Genomic DNA, 20,857 nt, shown 5'->3' with positions numbered 1-20,857 from the left:
TATAACAGAACACACACACACACAGGCTTTTTGATAGTGCAACCCTAAGTAACAGTACAGACAGGGGCGGAAATCCCGGGGGGGACGGGGGGGACACGACCCCCGAATCCTGGGAAAAATATGATTTGTCCCCCCCAATATATCACTGAAACATAACTATGTAATTTAAATAATATTAATAATACGCAATGAAAGCAATTGTGCTGATTATAGACACTTAATAGCGCGTTTTTAAGTTTCAAAAGATTGCAACCCCCCCACCCTTTGCCTCACAATGGTTTGATCCACTGCCAGTTCCTTAGTTTGCTAGGTAACAGAGAGGTCGTATCTACTGTCTGAAAGGCACTCAATGCACGTAACTGACGTGAGGTTAATCCAGTCAATCGCGCACACACACTAGCTGAATATGCAGAGCTAGCGTGCAAATATTAACTATTAAGCTAGCTAGTACCTATTCCATTTATGTGGCGTCGTCAAAGATGGAATCAGCATGCAGATGATGTAAGTTAGTGCTTCAAAGTCCCTGTGATAAGGTTAGCGATAAACTGAAATCCAAACTGAACAGAACTACACTCTCTTCTACCATTGTCTTAAATATATTTAATGGTCTCGTTGCAAAAGCTAAATTGTCGCAAGTGAACTTTTATTTATTTATTTTATTTCACCTTTATTTAACCCGGGTAGCAAAGATTATAGCAAACACCACTGAAACTCAATTGGTGCTCGCTAGCTTTGCAAATTCAGCTATTGTTGGAAGCCAGCCAATATGAAACAAACTATTAAAATTACAAAAGGTTGCAGCATATGTTGTGTAAATGGTGAACTCATACAGCTGTCAACTCTTGTCATTTTAATCCGTTTCACATTTGCTAGCTACCTTTTAGATCGAAGCCCAAATAGAATGATAAAAGATAAGATGATAGAAGCCCATCTTCTACTGTAAATAACCTACACACTGTGTGTGTAGCCAGCCAGCCATCCAGGTAGAAAAATGGCAGAAAAATAAAAGACGGACATCAGAGTATTTTTCAATACACCAAAACGCATAGTAAGAACCCTAGTAGCCTAATATCTCAAAGACTAGTTGATAAAATGTTCATAAGAAAGAAATGAAATTCTAATGGAAATGTTTCACAATGATGTCATTAGGCAGAGCAGGCAACAGATGGCACACAGACAGCAGAGTTGGGGACAGATATGCAGGGACAGACTGGCAGAGACAGGGAGTCTCAGGTAAGTTTGTTGAGTCTTTGTTTGGCAACATTATGAAAGGTTCTCAATTTTTTGACTTGTAAAATAGGAACATAATTGGAAAATGCCATGGATACCCCCACTCTCAACTTAAACTGGTGACTGAACTAAGATTTGTTAAAGGTAATGGTATTGCTGTTGTGATTAGTTGTGTAGTTTTGGGTACCGGTAGTTAGGAGTACGGCAAACACCTTATTTCTTTGGTTCCTCAATATACATTTACCATATTACAATGTCGGCTATGTGTTACACCACTACTTTTGGTGTCCCCCTCAGGAATTGCTCTTGAGAAAATTTAATGTAATTGTCCCCTCCAAAGTTGATATCAGATTTTCGCCCCTGAGTACAGATTTAAAAAATCCGGCCTACTGTACATCTTCATGTATAAATTATTGTTGATAGAAAGTCTAGGTTGGAACTGTTGCTGTTAAAATTAATATGTTTTATTCTGACCTGGAATAAACTGATTGATCACATCACACAGATGTAGACCAGAAAGCACACACACACACACACACACCTAATAAGAGGTGCGCTCAGTTTTGACAGTGCAACACTGAGGTCATGGTCAGCATTGACACTGTTTCTGTACTTGAGAACCCTGACTTGCATAGGTATGTGGTGCCAAACTGGATCAGAATATATACTGCTTTCTCAGTCAGGCAGGAGACCGCTTCCTGCTGCAGATGAGCTACCCTGAACTGTGTGAGTGTTTGCCTCAAAAAGCATCTCGCTTCAATCGGTTTATTCCAGTTCAGAATAAAAAAAAAATATTACTTGTATTTTAACAGCAACAGTTCCAAGCTAGACTTGTTTTCAACAATAATTTATACAGTAAACTGTACAGTAGGCCTGATCATTTTTCATCTTCATCTGTACTGTTTCTTAGGGTTGCACTATCACGAGCTAGTTACCTTGCTTTGGGTAACGTTAGCTATTAGCTGTGTAACGTTACAAGGCCAGGGGATTGTTTGAAAGATAAACTCACATCTACTACTACTATCATCACCTGTTATAAAATGACAACAAAGCCTTGCTAGTTGACTTACTTTTCCACATTCGAAGCAGTTTCCTGAAGCATTCTGCCCTGTTCTGAAATAACTCCCTGCGTTTACCGTCATGTTGTGCCCGGATGTTTGGTCAGGACGTGTCGTTTTATTAATTTGTTCGTTTTGAGACTCATTACAAAGCACTTCCCCACGTAAATATCGGTACATTTCTTTGCCCTTATGCCTAAAAAAAATGCGCTCCTCGTTATTTCTCAAAGTTTGTATGAAAGAGACAAAAAGTCATCACTGTATTTGCGTTTCATTACGATTGAGCTCAGTCAGAACTTGTGGCTAGCATGAGTCCATTTCATTACAGCGGTGAGTGATGGCGAGTGGGAATAACAAGTCAGTGGCTTGAACGACAGCGCTGCAGCGTGTGGGTCGTGGAGTGATTTTCAAGAAAACTGCACGAAAAAGATCCTGTAAACCGCGAAGCACACGGGCATCTCCCTCTACCTCTCCCACTCAAGCAACTGCCAAACTGAGCAGAGACCGCTGCTAAACAGAGAGCGCAATGAACCGAGAGCTGCAGTTGCGCTTGGCCAAATCAATTCCAGTAATTAATAAAATAATTATACATTTACGTCGCGACCCACCATTAACAGGTCCCGTCGAAACCCATACTTTAAGAAACACTGATCTACACACAAAACCCCATAATGACAAATTGAAAACATGTTTTTTCATACAGTACAAGTCAAACGTTTGGACAAACCTACTCATTCCGTGGATTTTCTTTATTTTTACTATTTACTATTTTTACTATTTTTTACTATTTTCTACATTGTAGAATAAACTATGAAATAACACATATGGAATCATGTAGTAACCAAAAAAGTGTTAAACAAATCAAAATATATTTTTGATTTTTGATTCTTAAAAGTAGCCACCCTTTGCCTTTGTGACAGCTGTGCACACTCTTGGCATTCTCTCAACCAGCTTCATGAGGAATGCTTTTCCAACAGTCTTGAAGGAGTTCCCACATAAGCTGAGCACTTGTAGGCTGCATTCCGCCACTCTGCTGTCCGACTCATCCCAAACCATCTCAATTGGGTTGAGGTCGGGTGATTGTGGAGGCCAGGTAATCTGATGCAGCACTCCATCACTCTCATTCTTGGTCAAATAGCCCTTACACAGCCTGGGGGTGTGTTTTGGGACATTGTACTATTGAAAAACATATTATAGTCCCACTAAGGGCAAACCAGATGGGATGGCGTATCACTGCAGAATGATATGGTAGCCATGCTGGTTAAGTGTCTCTTGAATTCTAAATAAATCACTGACAGTGTCACCAGCAAAGCACCATCACACCTCCTCCTCCATGCTTCACGGTGGGAACCACACATGCGGAAATCATCTGTTCACCTACTCACAAAGACACGGCAGTTGGAACCAGAAATCTCAAATTTGGCCTCATCAGACCAAAGGACAGATTTCCACCAGTCTAATGTCCATTGCTCGTGTTTCTTGGCCCAAGCAAGTCTCTTATTATTATTGGTGTCCTTCAGTAGTGGTTTCTTTGCAGCAATTCGACCACGAAGGCTTGATTGACACAGTATCCTCTGAACAGTTGATTTTGAGATGTGTCTGATACTTGAACTCTGTGAAACATTTATTTGGGCAGCAATCTGAGGTGCAGTAAACTCCAATGAACTTATCTTCTGTAGCAGAGGTAACTCTGGGTTTTCCTTTCCTGTAGCGGTCCTCATGAGAGCCAGTTTCATGATAGCGCTTGATGGTTTTTGCGACTGCACTTGAAGAAATGTTCAAAGTTGTTCACATTTTCCGCATTTACTGACCTTCATGTCTTAATGTAATGATGGACTGTCATTTCTCTTTGCTTATTTGAGCTGTTCTTGCCTTATTGTGGACTTGGTCTTTTACCAAATAGGGCTACCAAACCACACCTACCTTGTCACAACACAACTGATTGGCTCAAACGCATTAAGAAGAGAGAGAAATTCTACAAATTAACTTTGAACAAGGTACACCTGTTTAATTTAACGCATTCCAGGTGACTACCTCATGAAGCTGGTTGAGAAAATGACAAGAGTGTGCAAAGCTGTCATCAAGGCAAAGGGTGGCTACTTTGAAGAATCTCAAATATAAAATATATTTTGATTTGTTTAACACTTTTTTGGTTACTACATGATTCCCTATGTGTTATTTCATCGTTTTGATGCCTTCACTATTCTACAATGTAGAAAATAGTGAAAATAAAGAAAGACCTTGAAGTTTGTAGGTGTGTCCAAACTTTTGACTAGTACTGTATCTTTGCAAATTTATTGAAAATGAAATACAGAAATATAATTTTTACATAAGTATTCACACCCCTGAGTCAATACTTTGTACAAACACCTTTGGCAGCGATTACAGAGTCTTTCTGGGTAGGTCTCTAAGAGCTTTCCACACCTGATTGTGCAACATTTGCCCATTATTATTTTAAAAATTCTTCAAGCTCTCATTGCTTGACAACCATTTTCAGGTCTTTTCATGTAGATTTAAGTCAAATCTGTAACTTGGCCCCTCAGGAACATTCACTGTCTTCTTGGTAAGCAACTCCAGTATAGATTTGGCCTTGTGCTGAAAGGTGAATTAATCTCCCTGTGTCTGGTGGAAAGCAGACTGAACCATGTTTTCCTCTAGGATTTTGCCTGTTTGCTTAGCTCCATTCCTTTTTTTTATCCAGAAAAAAACTCCACAGTCCTTAACGATTACAAGCATACCCATAACATAATGCAGCCACCACTATGCTTGAAAATATGGTGAAATCCCTGAGCGGTTTCCTTCCTTTCCGGCAAATAAGTTAGGAAGGACACCTGTATCTTTGTAGTGACTGGGTGTATTGACACACCGTCCAAAGTGTAATTAATAACTTCACCATGCTCAAAGGGATATTCAATGTCTGCTTTTTTAATTTTTACCCATCTACCAACAGGTGCCCTTCTTTGTGAGCCATTGGAAAACCTCCCTGGTCTTTGTGGTTGACTCTATGTTTGAAATTCACTGCTCGACTGAGGGACCTTACCGATTATTGTATGTGTGGGGTACAAAGATGAGGTAGTCATTCAAAAGTAACGTAAACACTTTTATTGCACACAGAGTGAGTCCATGCAACTCATTATTTGACTTGTTAAGTACATTTTTACTATGTAGGCTTGCCATAGGTAGCCTGTTGGTTAGAGCATTAGGCCAGTAACCAAAAGGGTGCTGGATCAAATCCTCAAGGTAAAAATCTGTCATTCTGCCCCTGAGCAAGGCAGTTATCCCACTGTTCCCTGTGCGCTGTGCATGTTGATTAAGGTAGTTCCCCGCACCTCTCTGATTCAGAGGGGTTGGGTTAAATGCGGAAGACACATTTCAGTTGAGAGCATTGAGTTGTACAACTCACTAGGTATCCCCCTTTCCCATAACAAAGGGATTAAATACTTATTGACTCAAGACATTTCAGCTTTTCATTTTTAAATGATTTGTAAAAATTCAGAAAAAATATTCCACTTTCACATTATGGGCTATTGTGTATAGGCCAGTGACAAAAAAAATCTCAATTTAATCAATTTAAAATTCAGGCTGTAACACAAAAAACTGTGGAAAAAGTCAAGGGGTGTGAACACTTTCTGAAGGCACTGTATCACTGACACAGCTGCATGCTTGAGATGTACGCTAACAACACTAGTTATTTTTCGATTAAGATTGTTTTGGTTAACTACCATGACAGCTGACAGGTACACATAAAAAGCTGAAAGAAAGTCCTTGCACAAGCAAGGCCCTGACAAAAATGTTATCTGTTCTGTTGACTACAGAAGCATTATTATGTATAATGGTGTTACTTTGGCAGCTTAGCTGCACTTATCCTTACTTTTTTGTGCCTTCTTTTGTGTCTTCATTAAGAATGAGCAGTAGATATCAGAGGAAATATATATATATCTGACAAAGACAATTACAATTGTAATAGCCCTTTTCTAAGCCTACCCAAGGTTATATTATAGATTGTCTAGGCTGTAGTAGCTTGTCTCTCTCGTCTAGTCTTGTGGGTTGTGGCAATGGGCACTTTGTTATGTCCTCTTTGACTTGTTACATTCTTAGCATTCCTCTCAAGCAGTAGACATACTATCCTTTCTTACTTAAGGTGCTTTTGTATAATACAGCAATTAAATATTTTGGACCCATGCTCTTAGGAAATATTTTATATGATTGGCAGACTGAACTCCCTTAACTCCAGTCAGTATGAAACAAAACACGCAAATAACCTAATTACACTTGTAAGTTTGGACTGCAGAACAGTTCTCACTACCATGTGAAGCAAGTGTCCTTCCACAACTGTTGACACACTTTCTTGATATTGTGGGGAAAGTAGCATTAGCCCAGGGTGTGAGGGGGACCAAGCACCCCCTGGTTTTAGTTCCACAGTCTTATGAAGTGCTTTTATATAATAATATAATATATACCATTTAGCAGACGCTTTTATCCAAAGCGAATTGCAGTCATATGTGCATACATTTTAAGTATGGGTGGCCCCAGGAATCAGTCCCACAATCCAGGCGTTGAAAGCGCCATGGTCTACCAACTGAGCCATACAGGACCACTTTTCAGAGTATTCCCCTTTAAAGTCCTGTTCCATGTGCAAACTGCCATGCATGCCATCGCTAAATATTGCTATTCAGTTCCCCCCCAAAAAACAAATATCTGAATAAACTCTTGTTACATTTGTTGTCCGAGTGCTTCATTTTGGTTTTGGCTTATTTTTCGTTATGTGACTGTTCCCAAGTAGCCATTTTCCCCTCCCGCCATCTCTCCCTGTCAGCATGGTGAAGCCCATTGTAGACAGTATCCATGTCTATGAATACATATTGATGATGCTTTGTCGCTCAGCTGTGATTTTCCCCCTCTTCTAACAGCCTTCAATTTCTCTCTGCAGCCACAGCTGGAGGACAGCCCCTTTGTAATGCTATTTGTTTTCCGTGCCTTGTGAGAAACTGGTGTGTTGGTGACAGAATTTGTGGGCTACCGTTTTAATGTGCCTCGGTATCTGGATAGGAATACTCGTTCATGTTCTACAAATGACAATATTGTTTCAGATTTGCAACTGTTATTTTCAGAATAGAAATTGTAGAATAAACCATAAAAAAGTGTTGCTATTTACACTTAAGCTTGAAATCAAATTCCGTTCATATGGTTTATTTTTAATAAAAAAAGTCACTCCCCTCTGAAAATAACATATGCAAATATTTTTTCTAAATGTTTAAGCACTGTAATAATCTTGTATACCTCACCTTGGGATAAATTGACGCATCACAACTTTGTTACAAGGATTATGATATTATTTAACAAATCATAGAACAGATTGTGTAAAATACAGGAACACCCTAGATTCAAGTCACACAAACATACCTCTTGATTTCGTTTGGCCAAACTATTGGCTTTTTTCAGTCAGAAACCTCAGGTGTGTCACATTGCTCCAAACGTTAGGTAATGTGAAGCTGAATTCATAAGGTTTGATCCTTGGACTTTGAGGGCCTCTCATGCAGACAGAGAGGTCCAGTAGACAGATGTTCCTCAGGGTTACGTGTCTTCTCCCTCCTTTTTTGTTCAGAAATCGTCGAGGTGAGCCGAGTGCCCCTGCGGGGTCTGAGAGGTTTGATGCATTGAGATACCAACGTATTAAAAAGGCCAAGAAGATGATGGTGGTCAACAACAACAACTCCAAGTCCAGAAGAAAAACAGGTGAGTCCTCTGGCGTTGTGGTTGTATGGTCCTGACGTTAGACAATGATTGATTAACATGCACATTTTGTGGCATACCGCTCTTTTGACAGAAATTGTGTCTGGCAGACTCAGATTTGTTTTCAGTAGCCATATATATTTTTAGAGACTTCACCACAACAGGATTAACAAGGACTTTCTCTTTTACAGGCGCCAATCAAATTACATATATGCATCATACAATGCTATCTCCTCAGCGGCACGCCACTATGGTGTGATAAGGTACCATGGTGTGATATTTTCTCCATCTCTGATACCCAGCTGTAGTGGTGGTAACACCAAGGTAGTTCCCTCAATGAGTTCTGCAGTTCTCCAGAAACCTAACTTTTACACCAACTTTCTCCATAGTCATGACATCATTTCTAATAATACTTACACAGGTATCAAATGACTGTAGATGATCAGTTAATGCAATTTATCTTTTGAATCATACAATTCAACATCTCACTTATTCATGTTGCATTTCTAACTCATTAACTTATTTGAACCATTGTAAGATAAAAAAAATTGTATCTACCTTATTTTGGTTCTAAACATGTAGGTGCCACATTGTAAAAGTCCTTTAATGAAATTGAAACATTCAAACCAAAAGTGTCATTCATCTGGCATTGAAATGCATTTTATGGACTGTTGGCTAGCTAGCATTTGCTAAACCTAAAGCTTACTGTAGCCATCCAAATGTGTTAATTTATTATTATTGAGGATGGGGACATTATGATGATGTAACCCGAGTAACGTTTACATTTTGCTGATTGGGAAGTACCTACTCTCCTAGAGTATTGTGTGCAAATAACCATAATGTGGTGTTATGGTATGGTGAGTGGTACAGTGTAAAGTATTTACCTTGGATTGGAACTGTGCTCATTCTCTAATTCAACCACCCTGTTTTCTGACCCATGGTTTCCTGTGTGTTTTGCATGCCTCACCTTCCGGCCCAATGTCTGTCTTATAGCACTCAGGACCCTTACACTCCACCTCTGCCCTCTTATCCTGACCTAGGGCTCGCTCACCTCTGACCTGCATGTCGCTATCCCCATCCTCCAGGTGTCTCCACCTTTCAGACCCAGCAGGACTACACCTCTCAGGTACTCCAGCCCGAAGAAGCTCTCTACCTCCGCAAGAAGAAGAAACGGCCAGTCAGACAGGACCCGTATGCCCGCTTCTCCGCTCTGCTGTACCGCCGCCCGCCCCGGGAGGACCGGAAGGCCATTTTGGCCAGCATGGATAACATGGACCCAGACCATGCCACTCTCCTCTGACACTGTGGGGGAGTCAGGTTACATTCTTCCCCCAAAATGCCACAAAACCCCACCTGGAAAACGAGCTCTCAGTCTAAAGCGTTGCTCATTCCCCAGCATCAATCAATGGTTTTAAGTTCCTTTTTTAAAATAAATTGAAAGTTAAACAGTGGCTATCCAATGTTTCCAAAGTTTTACTCCAGTGCAAAACATTTAATTTGAGGGAAGCAATACTGTGTGCTACAACATAGATTACTTTGAAACAAATGTTCTAACCATTTGGAAAAGGACCCGTCTGAGGTTTTCATTTTCTATCTCATCTTTATACTTCAGTACAGTCTTAGCCCATTGTAAAAACGGCCCATGAAGCCTAGTTAGGTCTCAGTTTACAGCACCTTGCTCACCCGAGTATCCTCACCTGCCTCACTCTGCTAGCCCTCTATCACCTCCCAGAGACTCTCCCATCCACACAGGGTTCTCACTCACATCCTACAAAATATACCTCAGAGCACAGGACATGGCAACGAGGCTCAGCTAGCTGAACACAACTGTATTGGCGTGTATGTTTTTTATGATCTAATAACTTATTTAAGCAGGGTTTTGTTGAAATTTGACACAATTTGAATAACTCCAAATGTAAAAATCAAACTGGTCACAATATATACCTAAATATGATTAGGTCAATGTAGGTCTACTGTAAGTTGTAGAATGATATCATGCTGATCAAAAATATATCCCTATAGGCTCTGGTCTTTTGACACACCATAATTGAAGTGTTCATAATGGCTATTAGGGAAATGGAGCATGTTATGCTTTACATATTTGATATGTTGTGGACATACACTATCCATCATCAAGTATTCTCTTGGAATCATTTAGAAGGTGATTGTACAGTTTAGTTATTTTGTATAAACATTCATTCAATTGTATTCTCCCTTAACCCCATAAAGGAATAGTGAGTAATTCCCCTAATGGGGAAGATCTGTCATAAAGTAAGCACAAAAGCCCATAGATCTATTTCGAATAGGGCGAGGGGAAGGGATTAAATTGGGATTATGCTCCATTTGAACAGAACAGGTACTACACTGTAGGCTACTCTACATCTCTCAAGGCATACAACCTCACACACTCTACACAACACAGTTACTATTCAGGTTGGACTTTGGGTGTATCATCGTCTGGGAAAGGAGTTTGCACTGGAGCAAAATTTTGTCTTTTGCCATTTTCCTAAATAATGTTTGTTTTTCTCTTTATTTGATGCCATCTTCACTTCTACTATTACACTTACTGTAGCGTTGTGAATAGTTCCGAGGGCTCCATATCCTATTTAAAAAGTACTATAGTAATGCCAAAAATACTACAACTTCCTTAATCAATAAAAACATCACGTGTACTGTAATGAGAGGAGGATAGGATTTTGTGCCATAGTATACTATAGTATTTTTTCATTCATATGGGCCTGATTCGATGAATAGGAGGCTTATGATGGCCTTTATAGGGCTTCTTCTGGTTGCCTCCTTCAGTTTTGTTTCTTTTTAGGGGGTCTTTTTTTGTAATTGGGTTCTCAATTGTTTATGAAAGTAACTGCCTTTGATGGCCATTTGCTTTATTTGTAGCCTTGGCATCTTTTTCTCTTCATGTGCTTGGAATTCCACATGGCTGTGATGAGGAGAATGTCTCGACACTTGTCTATTCTCCTTCGGAAAGATCAATGGAGGAGCTTCTTGTGGAATAACGGCTATGCAGAGCTGCTAATGTTTTTATTTTTAAAATGTGTTTTTCTGTCATTGAAGGGTGCTTTTTTATAGATTGACATGTATTATCATGTCGATATAGACATATCTGAGCTCATCAAGGCTGAACTGTGAGTGTCATGGCAATGGGGGGTGATCTGGTGATAGTTAGAAAAGGAGAGGGGTGTTTGGAATGGTTTCACCCATACATGTAGGAACACAGGTGCTGCTGTGCACTTGAGACTAATTGCTCATATGTTTTGGTTCAACTGTTTGGTTCACTGTTGGTTTGACATTTCTCTGAATTATGTAAAGCAGGCACTTTGATTTGGGTATATTAACACATTTCCCTCATTGGGTATCTTATTGATACTGTACAATAACGGCACTTAAAGGTAAACCCCCCCCCCCCCCCCCCCCCCCAAAAGAAAACGATGTTTTGGTATTTGTTTCATTACTTCATTGTTGACATAGTCAACATTTTGGGACTTTGTCAACAATGGACTAATGAAACAATATCAAAATATAGTTTTTGTGTGGAGTTTTCCTTTAAGAGTTGCAACTTCAGGTGCTAACAAACTCACCAAATCTGAAAGTGGTATTTCTACTTGCAGAGAGATTAGTAATTTCAGAGGAATGACAGCTACCACAAATATGAAATGATACTGTAATTGATCATACTTGATGTTTTAAGGTTGGTGCAATACAACCATACGCCTTTCAACATCCATCTTGGTGCTTCTTAAGCTGGATGTGTACATTGAGTCCTAGAGAGTCTGAATCATGGATGGCAATGCTCATGTTATGATTATTTTTTGGCGTGTAGAACTTATATACTTTTCCTGAATATGTATTTTACATCATAAACAGATGACATATTGTGGATGCCTAGTCATGTACCTTAAAGAGTTGAAAGAAAGACAAAAAAAAATTGCTTAAGAAGAACCTCTCAAAGTTATTCTACTATGGTTTTATGGAGCCAGGTTACAGTGTATTCTGTTAGACTTCAAGTGAGAAACCTCAACTGAGGAACAAGTTAGAACTTGTGTCAAATGGCCACAATTTCTTGACTTTTGTTTGACAGTACATGACTGGATGAACCCGAGTGTTACATTTGGCGTAGTCGGCAGGATCAGGATATTCTATTTATCAGTAAATTCCCCACGTTGCACTTGTAAACACATGACATTGAGCACGGTTACATGCACACAATAATATGATTATTGTGGATAGTCAGAATAATATAATAGTTTGATTTAAAAAATTACATATTTTCAAGAAGAACGATTTCCCTAATAATCCTGTTTACATGGACACATCTGAAATCAGGCTGCCTGATGGCACTCTGATAAATGCAGAAAATCGTCAATCAAAATAAACGTTCTACCACAGCGACCATGTTATTTTTGGGAAGCATATTGATTCTGAGTTCGGACATATAAAGTTTCTATGTGAAAACTACGTCTAAGATGCATACATACATTTATTCCAAACTCACTTCACTCGCGCTAAAGAGGGAGGCTCATTCGGATGGTGCTAGCGCATGCGCAGATCAAATACACTGCTGGAACGCCGATTAAGGTGTTTACATGTCCTAATGATTTGAAAGATTTCCCAGAAAACCATTGTTTTAATCGACGTATGCTTACTTCGACTTTGACCTTATGCCGATTAAGATAAGCAGAATAAAGGTGTTTACATGACTATGGCATAATCTGCCTACTGCCATAATCAGTTTAATATCGAATTATTACTGTGCATGTTAACATACTCACAGTATAGGCTGATACTTTAAATAATTAGCATACTATTCCCTTCCTAGACTGATGATTTTGAAATATTCCTTCATTTGTGCTGATCCAACAGGATTTATCGACACTATAAGCTTCAATTCAATTTTGTTATACGTTAAATCAAAATCAAGGTGCTTTGTTATGGCAATAACATTCAGAAATATGTTATGGTTTCTCAAATTGTTTACAAAAAAATATGTATCTGCTGATTATTTAGGAATGCAAGTTGTTGGCATTTATTTTCAAACCCTCCCTCGGAAGAATTATATAAATATGACGATCGAAAATGCAAGGAACATATTCTATTATAGAAAATATATTAAATATATAAAAATATATTCTACATTCAATTATAGCATATATTGCACAATGTATTATGAAAAAGTATATATTTTAAATAAATTGGACAATATATGCATGCAATTACATATATGCGTATATATATTTTCTGATATTTTGGATTTCATATATGAAAATGATATTTATGTAGAGTACTTTTTCCAGAAGGCTGACTACTTGCACAAAAGCAATTGGTAGTGGCTCAGGTAAAGAAAAATACTGCCTTAGGGCATTAATATAATTGTCGAGGTAACTCATAGAGTATCAAATCTCAACTATTATCCTGGGCCTGGTTTACCAAAAACATCTTAAGGCTTAGTTCATCTTTGAAAACCTGAGGCTCTTTCAGATACCCATTTTACTTTTTAAGTAAGCATAAGTTATAGGAACTTCTTCAAGTAATATATTATTGACACTTAGCTTTGTTTATGAGAGAAACCAGTTCTGATTTACAATGGCACAATTCTTTCACTGAATTGAACCATCATCCCAGTCAGAAACCTTGTCAGCTAAAAGAAACCTATTGAATGATCATGGTCATTTTAGACACATGCCAACATTGAAACACGAACTGAAGTAACTAAAGTAATATATTGTTACATTATTTACACAGTACATACAGTTGAAGTCGGAAGTTTACATACACTTAGGTTGGAGTCATTAAAACTTGATTTTCAACCACTCCACAAATTTCTTGAGAACAAACTATAGTTTTGGCAAGTCGGTTAGGACATCTACTTTGTGCATGACACAAGTCATTTTTCCAACAATTGTTTACAGACAGATCATTTCACTTATGTTTTATTTATTTAACCTTTATTTAACCAGGTTGAGAACAAGTTCTCATTTGCAACTGTGACCTGGCCAAGATAAAGCATAGCAATTCGACACATACAACAACACAGAGTTACACATGGAATAAACAAAACATACAGTCAATAATACAGTAGAAAAAAAGAAAACAAAAAGTCTATATACAGTGAGTGCAAATGAGGTAAGATAAGGGAGTTAAGGCAATAAATAGGCCATAGTGGCGGAGTAATTACAATATAGCAATTAAACACTGGAATGGTAGATGTGCAGAAGATGAATGTGCAAGTAGAGACACTGGGGTGCAAAGGAGCAAGATAAATAAATAAATACAGTATGGGGATGAGGTAGATAGATGGGCTATGTACTTATAATTCACTGTATCACAATTCCAGTGGGTCAGAAGTTTACATACACTAAGTTGACTGTGCCTTTAAACAGCTTGGAAAATTCCAGAAAATGATGTCATGGCTTTAGAAGCTTCTGATTGACTGAAATGATGTCAATTAGCCTATTGGAGGTGTACCTGTGGATGTATTTCAAGGCCTACTTTTAAACTCAGTGCCTCTTTGCTTGACATCATGGGGAAATCAAAAGAAATCAGCCAAGACCACAGAAAAACAATTGTAGACCTCCACAAGTCTGGTTCATCCTTGGGAGCAATTTTCAAACGCCTGAAGGTACCATGTTCATCTGTACAAAGAATAGTACGCAAGTATAAACACTATGGGACCACGCAGCCGTCATACTGCTCAGGAAGGAGACGCGTTCTGTCTCCTAGAGATGAAGGTACTTTGGTGCGAAAAGTGCAAATCAATCCAAAAACAACAGCAAAGGACCTTGTGAAGATGCTGTAGGAAACAGGTACAAAAGTATCTATATCCACAGTAAAACGAGTCCTATATCGACATAACCTGAAAGGCCGCTCAGCAAGGAAGAAGCCACTGCTCCAAAACCGCCATAAAAATGCCAGACTACGGTTTGCAACTGCACATGGGGACAAAGATCGTACTTTTTGGAGAAATGTCCTCTGATCTGACGAAACAAAAATAGAACTGTTTGGCCATAATGACCATCGTTATGTTTGGAGGAAAAAGGTGGAGGCTTGCAAGCTGAAGAATACCATCCCAACCATGAAGCACGATGTCAGGGCTTTCAGAAGGATCGGACCAATACTCAGCGTGATCGTAGTTCCACATCTTTTATTCAATCGTGAAACTAATGCAATATACAATAAACTTGAAATACAAAACAAGAAAGCCGTGACGCAGAGCAGGCATACACTACTCACAAAATTAACAACCCACAGCATACAATAAGAAAACCCCCTACCTAAATACGATCTCCAATCAGAGGCAACAAGAAACAGCTGCCTCCAATTGGAGATCAACCCCAAACAACACCCGACATAGAAACAGAAAACCTAGAACCCACAACATAGAAATAACAACACAGACTGTCAAACAAACACCCCCCTGTCACGTCCTGACCCATCTACTATAGAAAATGACCTCTTACACTGCTCAGGACGTGACACACGGGGGTGGCAGCATCATGTTGTGGGGTGCTTTGCTGCAGGAGGGACTGATGCACTTCAGAAAATAGATGGCATCATGAGGGAGAAAAATTATGTGGATATATTGAAGCAACATCTCAAGACATCAGTCAGTAAGTTAAAGCTTGGTCGCAAATTGGTCTTCCAAATGGACAATGATCCCAAGAATACTTCCAAAGTTGTGGCAAAATGGCACCTTGAGGATACAATCCCGATAACAGGATTGGTTGGACAACAACCAGTGAGATAGCACGGCGCGATATTCAAAACAAAATAATCTCAAAATTAAAATTCAAGTATTATACGACATTTTAAAGATACTCTACTCGTTAATCCAATCACATTGTCCGATTTCAAAAAGGCTTTACGGTGAAAGCAAAACATTTGATTATTTTAGCATAGCACCTCAGCAAAAAAAAAAAAAAAAAAAGCAATTTTCCAAGCACGATAGCATCACAAATCCAGATATACAGCTAAAATTAAGCACTAACCTTTGACAATATTCATCAGATGACACTCCTAGGACATCATGTTAGACAATACATGCATTTTTTTGTTCGATCAAGTTTATATTTATATCCAAAAACCCAATTTTTACATTGGCGCGTGATGTTCATAAAATGTTTTCTCCCCATAACCTCCGGTGAATAGGCACATTCATTTACAGAAGAACTCATAAACGTTGAAAAAATATATAACAATTATTTAAAGAATTAGAGATAATCTACTCCTTTATGCAACCAGTTTGTCAGATTTCAAAATAACGTTACGGAAAAAGCACATTGTTCAATATTCTGAGTACAGAACTTAGCCTTCAATGCTAAGCTATACAGTTAGCCTACAACCACGGCGTCGACAAATCTCTAACAATATGCTCGAAATATTTACTTACCTTTGCTGATCTTCGGCGGAATGCACTCGGATGGGCATCCACTTCCACAAGAAATGTTCATTTGTTCTGCAAAGTCCATCATTTATGTCCAAATACGTCCGTTTTGTTGACCCATCCAGAACACTTTACAATGCCATGTGGCGTGGACGCAAATCCATAGACGAAATGTTCAAAGTTCCATTACCGTTTGTAGAAACACGTCAAACGATGTTTACAATCAATCCTGTAGGGTATTTTTTTACGTAAAATTGCGATAATTTTACAACTGGGCAATACGTGTTCATCCCAGAAGAAAAATAAAAAACCAACAAAGTCATGTGCACGCGCATCATAAGACACTCTCCTCAGACTGGCCAGTGATTGACTGAGCCATCATTTTCTGCCCGGTAACAGATGACGGTTGAAACCAGTTCCTAAAGATTGTTGACAGCCAATGGAAGAGTTAGGAGGTGCAACGTAAATCCTATGTCACTGTAGTTTTTCCTGATTCAATTTTTCTCAGGTTTTTTGCCTGCCATATGAGTTCTGTTATACTCACAGACACCATTCAAACCGTTTTAGAAACTTCAGAGTGTTTTCTATCCAAATCTACTAATATGCATATTCTATTTTCTGGGCCAGAGTAGTAACCTGTTTAAATTGGGTACGTTTTTCATCCGGCCGTGAAAATACTGCCCCCTAGCCCCAACAGGTTTTAAGGACAACATAGTCAAGGTATTGGAGTGGCCATCACAAAGCCCTGACCTCAATCCTATAGAAAAAAGTGGGTGCGAGCAAGGAGGCCTACAAACCTGACTCAGTTACACCAGCTCTGTCAGGAGGAATGGGCCAAAATTCACCCAACTTATTGTGGGAAGCTTGTAGAAAACGTTTGACCCAAGTTAAACAATTTGAAGGCAATGCTTCCAAATACTAATTGAGTGTATGTAAACTTCTGACCCACTGGGAATGTGATGAAAGAAATAAAAGCTGAAATAAATAATTCTCTCTACTATTATTCTGACATTTCACATTCTTAAAATAAAGAAGTGATCCTAACTGACCTAAGACAGGAATTGTGAAAAACTGAGTTTAAATGTATTTGGCTAAGGTGTATGTAAACTTCCGACTTCAACTGTATTTATATTTACACATTTACATTTACGATATATTGTGACCCTTAAAGTATCAGCAGAATAATGCAGAAATCTGAATAATGCAAACTGGCCTTTTGCCTTCTCCACCCAGACGGACCCTTTGTAGATATTTGTAGAATATCCCCAAGGCTGGCAAGGGCTCTGTGCGTCATATTCTGTTGTTTCTGTACATGCGTCTGTTATGTAAGCTGAATGTAGAGAGGATGATAAACACCTCTCCAAAGTTGATAAGTAGCACATAACTAAATAAGTATGTCAAATAACAGTAGTGCTCTTGCTTTCAGCAACCACATTAATAATCACCAACATTCAAAAAGTTTAAATATTGACCATAAATCTCCAGATAGAGGGAATAAGCCCTTTGCTATTTTTCAGAATGTACAGTTATTTAAAAATGAATGGTTTTCCCAAGGCCTAAGACACGAGAAAAATATACTTTTTGAGATGTGCATACAGGCAGATTTTTTTTAAAGAGTTTTAACATGAAGGAAATACTGTAAAGCATGAGGGAAGGGGAGCAGTAGAATGTCCCTCTTAAAAATATAAATATATTTACCATTTAATGTGCAATGGATATGGATAAAATGTACATAGTGTATAGCAGAGAGATCATTGCATGTTCAAGTTTCTGAATGTTGCTGTGAAAAGAGGGAATGCATATACAATACTGAATATATATGAGAAGAGAGGATATGTAAAAAAACAAGAACACTAATTTAGAGGTCATTATAATCATCAATATTTTGGGGAATATTATACATATATTGCCAGTATACTGAGTCAGTGGAGTGGTGATATTGACTGCAGAGTGGTGTCACGTGAGAAGGATTTAGAAATCACAAAACCGACTAACCTGAACCTTTGAATAAAATAATAGCGTTTTGCCAACATTAAGATGCAATCAAAGCACATACATTGATCCACGTCTCCCACAGTTGGGATTTGAAGCAGAGAGTACTATTGTGTATCACAATGGGCAGAGGTTGAAAATCTGTGGCTCTGGAGAGAATTGGAATTATTTAAATGGCATCGCCTGAACAGAATCACTTCCCATTCAAGGGGTTGTGAACCAATGATTGGTTATCTTTGGCGAAAATATGATGCTAGCCTAATATATTTGCTGTAATTTTGAGTTCAGCGAATAAGACAAAAAAAGTTGCTGCCTAATCATGCCACGGACTAATCAATGTACCATTTATAATGCTGAAATGCATTCTTTAAGTTCAAGTCAAGTCTAAATGTTTTAATAATAATAATATGTATAGATATATTTTTTTGACATTTCATGACTCTGAATATTAATATGACATGTAATAAGCAAGCTTTTGTGTGTTGTGTGTGAATACACTCTGATTTGACTGTATCATAATAATGATATAATATCTGCCATTTAGCAAATGCTTTTATCCAAAGCGACTTACAGTCATGTGTGCATAATTTTATTTTACATATTGGTGGTCCCAGGAATTGAACCCACTATCCTATAATTTGCAAGCAATTTGCTCTACCAACTGAGCTACAAACAACCATAGCTAAACTGATTATACAGTGCATTACTTCACCTACTCAATCATGTGTAACTGAGATTTCCCTTTATCTTTTTACAGATATTTGGGGCATTTGCGTAAATGACTTCAGGAGATATACAAGCAGTTACATGCTGTAGTGGCCCACATCTAAACTGTACAGCTGTACATTTCACAGTTAACAATGACATGATACTGTCTGTCAAGTATAGCAATAGCTATTTTTCTGGTGTATCTGGACCATACTCAGAAGTCATCTAATATCGGTCATATTGTTTGCAACCTAGGGGTCGGCAAAGTAACACCTTGTAAGAGGAACTGTCATCATAGTTGTTTGCTCTATGGAAGAGATGTTTGGTCCTTTTTTCTTATTTGGTTTGAACTAAGATACGAGCGCAGTTGTGGTTTGCTTTCTCCAAGGAGTAATGCTACTACTTCATAGCAGAGCATAGAGCATTACAGAGCATTGTAAAGCCCCTATGTATTTTGGTCTTTGATGGTTGTTCTATGCCTAATTCATTAAATGAGTCTGTAGAGTAAGAACCTCTGGTGCTAAAACACAAGTTTTCAAGGACAGTGTTTTATTTGAGTAATTATTTTCAGAATTTTACTTCATCTGGTAGAGCACACATATGTTGTTATTTTGAATATAACACTGGTAATCTCCCATACGCCAATCTGAGTTCCTCACAAAATTATGTAAAAACCAAAACATAGCTGTATAACAAAATACCAAAGCATTATGCCACCCCAAGAAAATGACATTTGAAAACACTGCACAGTACTGTACTGTACACAGTCAAGTTGAGGCCAAGCAAGATGTACAGTATGAAATACAATCAACCTTGTGGGTTTACTAGTTACTTGGGGTGGCAGGTAGCCTGGTGGTTAGAGCATTGAGCCAGTAACTGCAAGGTTGCTAGATCAAATCCCAGAGCTGACCAGGTAAAAATCTGTTGTTCTGCCCCTGAACAAGGCAGTTAACCCACTGTTCCTAGGCTGTCATTCTAAATAAGAATTTGTTCTTAACTGACTTGCCTAGTTAAAGAAAAATGTGCTAAGACTCAAAAGACTACAGCAGATGCAAACACAGTGTAAATAATGTTTTAAAAAAGCATAACTTGTCATATATATTTTTTGTACATGAGAATATGATACACACAGAATATATTGCAGAGTGAGTGGGAACTGAGTAGTGTACAGTCTGTTTCAGTGGTACATTGTGACAAGTAGCAGACCACTAGATCTCTATGTGAGTGACTGAATTATTCTAAATACTACAAATTAGTTTTAATTATTTAGTATTATAAATCAAACAGATATAGAATACATTTGGTGTCAATGGTTTTCATGGTGTATTATTTGTTATTTTTATTTTTATATCCATTTGTTGCTTTTTTAGATAAACAGAATCATACAAATAGAGAATATTTATATTCCACTGACACAGAAATGCCTTTGAGGCAAACCATTTCAGTTCTGTACAAAACAAAATAAATATAAAAAAAAGGGTGCAAGTGTCATCGGTTTATTACAGACTAAGATAAAGATACAGGGTTTTACAAAATGTTAAGCATAACTGGAAAGCACTGGAATTAATTCTTTACTTAATTTTACCTGCAATTAATAATTCCTGACAAGTTGATCTTGGGATACGCTAACATGGCTAGCTTGGCCAATGGGAATAATGAATAACTATGTGGCTCTACAATAGGTCCATCATTATACCAGTCTGTTCCCAAGACTGCCACAGATCCTCAACTCCAAATGTTA

The 20,857-nt window shown here is 38.2% G+C and overlaps 1 protein-coding gene across 1 annotated transcript in view; it reads left to right on the top strand.

Moving 5' to 3' along the window:
* LOC106603676 (protein turtle homolog B) overlaps nucleotides 1-20,596 on the top strand; it is a 200,400-nt gene extending 179,804 nt beyond the window's left edge. Inside the window, exons 19-20 of the mRNA XM_014197639.3 lie at nucleotides 7,894-8,024; nucleotides 9,107-20,596. Coding sequence (XP_014053114.1) covers nucleotides 7,894-8,024; nucleotides 9,107-9,321 — 346 coding nt within the window. The 3' untranslated portion in view covers nucleotides 9,322-20,596. The remainder of the gene's footprint in view (nucleotides 1-7,893; nucleotides 8,025-9,106) is intronic.
* The last annotated feature ends 261 nt before the right edge of the window (nucleotides 20,597-20,857 follow it).

This window comes from Salmo salar, chromosome 04 (genome assembly GCF_965601325.2).
Source record: "Salmo salar chromosome 04, fSalSal1, whole genome shotgun sequence".
Lineage (NCBI taxonomy): Eukaryota > Metazoa > Chordata > Actinopteri > Salmoniformes > Salmonidae > Salmo > Salmo salar.
This window is presented reverse-complemented; position numbering and strand designations above follow the sequence as displayed.